The sequence below is a fragment of the Opisthorchis viverrini genome (genome assembly GCF_000715545.1).
Source record: "Opisthorchis viverrini unplaced genomic scaffold opera_v5_284, whole genome shotgun sequence".
In the NCBI taxonomy this organism is placed as follows: Eukaryota; Metazoa; Platyhelminthes; class Trematoda; order Opisthorchiida; family Opisthorchiidae; genus Opisthorchis; species Opisthorchis viverrini.
Window position 1 is genome coordinate 110842 of NW_008751943.1, and position 1845 is coordinate 112686.

Here is a 1845-nt window from a genome sequence, read left to right on the forward strand (position 1 = left end):
ATTGCCTTGTCCATACTGGTCGACTGTTCGTGTCCACAACCGGGCGCGTCTAGTTGGTCGATAGGAAGATCAATAACAGTCAGGTGACTGTCTCGTAATAGCGACCATGTCTGTTGACGCACTTCCGGTTAACAACACAACTTGAGAAATACCCACAGAGTGAGCTGCATCGAGTCTTCTTACCATCACGACTGTTCCGTGAATAGAGAACAGTCCTGTTGACAGGTTCAAAGCAAGAAGATCCTCAGTTCTGTCACGCCCGGATCAGCGAAGTCGATTCAAAATAATCAGCTTGTCTGAATCCGCAACACATCGTTTTCCGGCTTTAGCTCACTTTACTTTTCGTTACAGCCAGTACCTGCCAGTTTTTGCAAACGAGCGCCTATTCAACACTAATATCGTTCAAACGCTGGGCGTGTGTACAACGATAACGGCTGGATTTTCCTCTCACGATGTCAGTGTATATCTTTTGCGTGTTCTCATTCGTGCTCACATTTATATCGGGCGGAAAATGTGCATTTAAGACTAACCGGTGCAGCTGTTGTTTACGCGCAAACAACCCCTGTGATTGTCCCAAACTCTGGTTCAAAAAGTATCCAGACCGGTGCGGCGTTGGGATCACAAATGCTTCTAGAGGGTTGCTAAATCAACCTGTTGTATTCGTTGAAGCTGCCTACGAGTTGGATGATGGGTTTTACACATTATTCGTCTTGGATATGGATGGTTTGAGCCCGGGCAAAACATGGTCCAATGGCTATCTTGTCTTTGCAGCCGCAAACATTGAAGCTGAATGTCTGAAACTGCAGACTGGATGTCGACCGATGCCCACAGTGGAACCACAGTTCCTACCATGTCACGGAAATGTGGCACGCTATGGGCCATTGAGGCTGATACTTTTCAAACAAAGTAAAATCTACAACGGTAGCTCCAGCATCATATCCTCGGACCGTACCATCCGCTACGAGCACTTATACAATAGTGACTATCTCCGTCTCCCTCCAGTTCGAATGAACGAGTACACGGCACAGTACTGTAAAGATTCCGGGTCACATATACTTCAGCTTTCAACAAAAAGACAAGAAAGATATCAGTTTGGTTGTAGCTATATGAAAAATCATCGTGATCGAATAACCAGTACTTTTCTGCAGCACTTTCCTATCATACCGGTTTTGCAGGCGAACGTGACCTTTGAGTTGAACCGATGCCACATCTACGAAGACTGGCTGTCAAAGCCACTCCGCCCACGCAGTGAATCGAAAGAATTTAGGAAGAAATGCCCCTTTGATACGGTGACATGGGCTCGTAATGTTGCCAAAGGAAAAAACGGCACGGAATTTCTGGCGTTCCTGAGAAATCGCGCAGATGATTGGTTTGGTCTTACGCAGATTGAAATGATGCACCTTGAGAAAATTATGAATTCATCCTCGATGTTCGAACCGGTGCAGAATGAGGACGGCGGTGCACCTCCGGATATACATGCCTATTTCTGTCCTGCGTTTGTCAGACAATTCAAGAAGTGTGTGAGAGTGGCAGCACGGGGTGAGGCTTACAGCCAGATTTTGTGGATTCTTGGAGAGAAGTGGAGTCCAAATTTGGAAATGTATCGGACTGACTGAATCCATGCGTTTTGTCAAAGTTTACTCTATTCACAATGAATGCACTTTCCTGCTTTGCAGCATATTAGATTACACTTTATACCACTTAGTGTCAATATTAATGGCCTAAAATTGCACCTGTTCATCTGAAAATGCTGCGTCTAACCTGGAAAAAAATAGGAAAATGAGGGGCTGGTCCTAGCAAAATATTGCCAACCGAAGCGTTGAAACTTCGAAAATCCCTTGCTAT

The 1845-nt window shown here is 45.3% G+C and overlaps 1 protein-coding gene across 1 annotated transcript; it reads left to right on the top strand.

Moving 5' to 3' along the window:
- Positions 1 to 452: 452 nt before the first annotated feature.
- Positions 453 to 1616, top strand: T265_09551 (hypothetical protein; the record flags this gene model as incomplete). Its single annotated transcript, XM_009175656.1, has 1 exon — positions 453 to 1616. One exon carries the CDS (start codon positions 453 to 455, stop codon positions 1614 to 1616), a length of 1164 nt encoding a protein of 387 aa, XP_009173920.1.
- Positions 1617 to 1845: the final 229 nt, after the last annotated feature.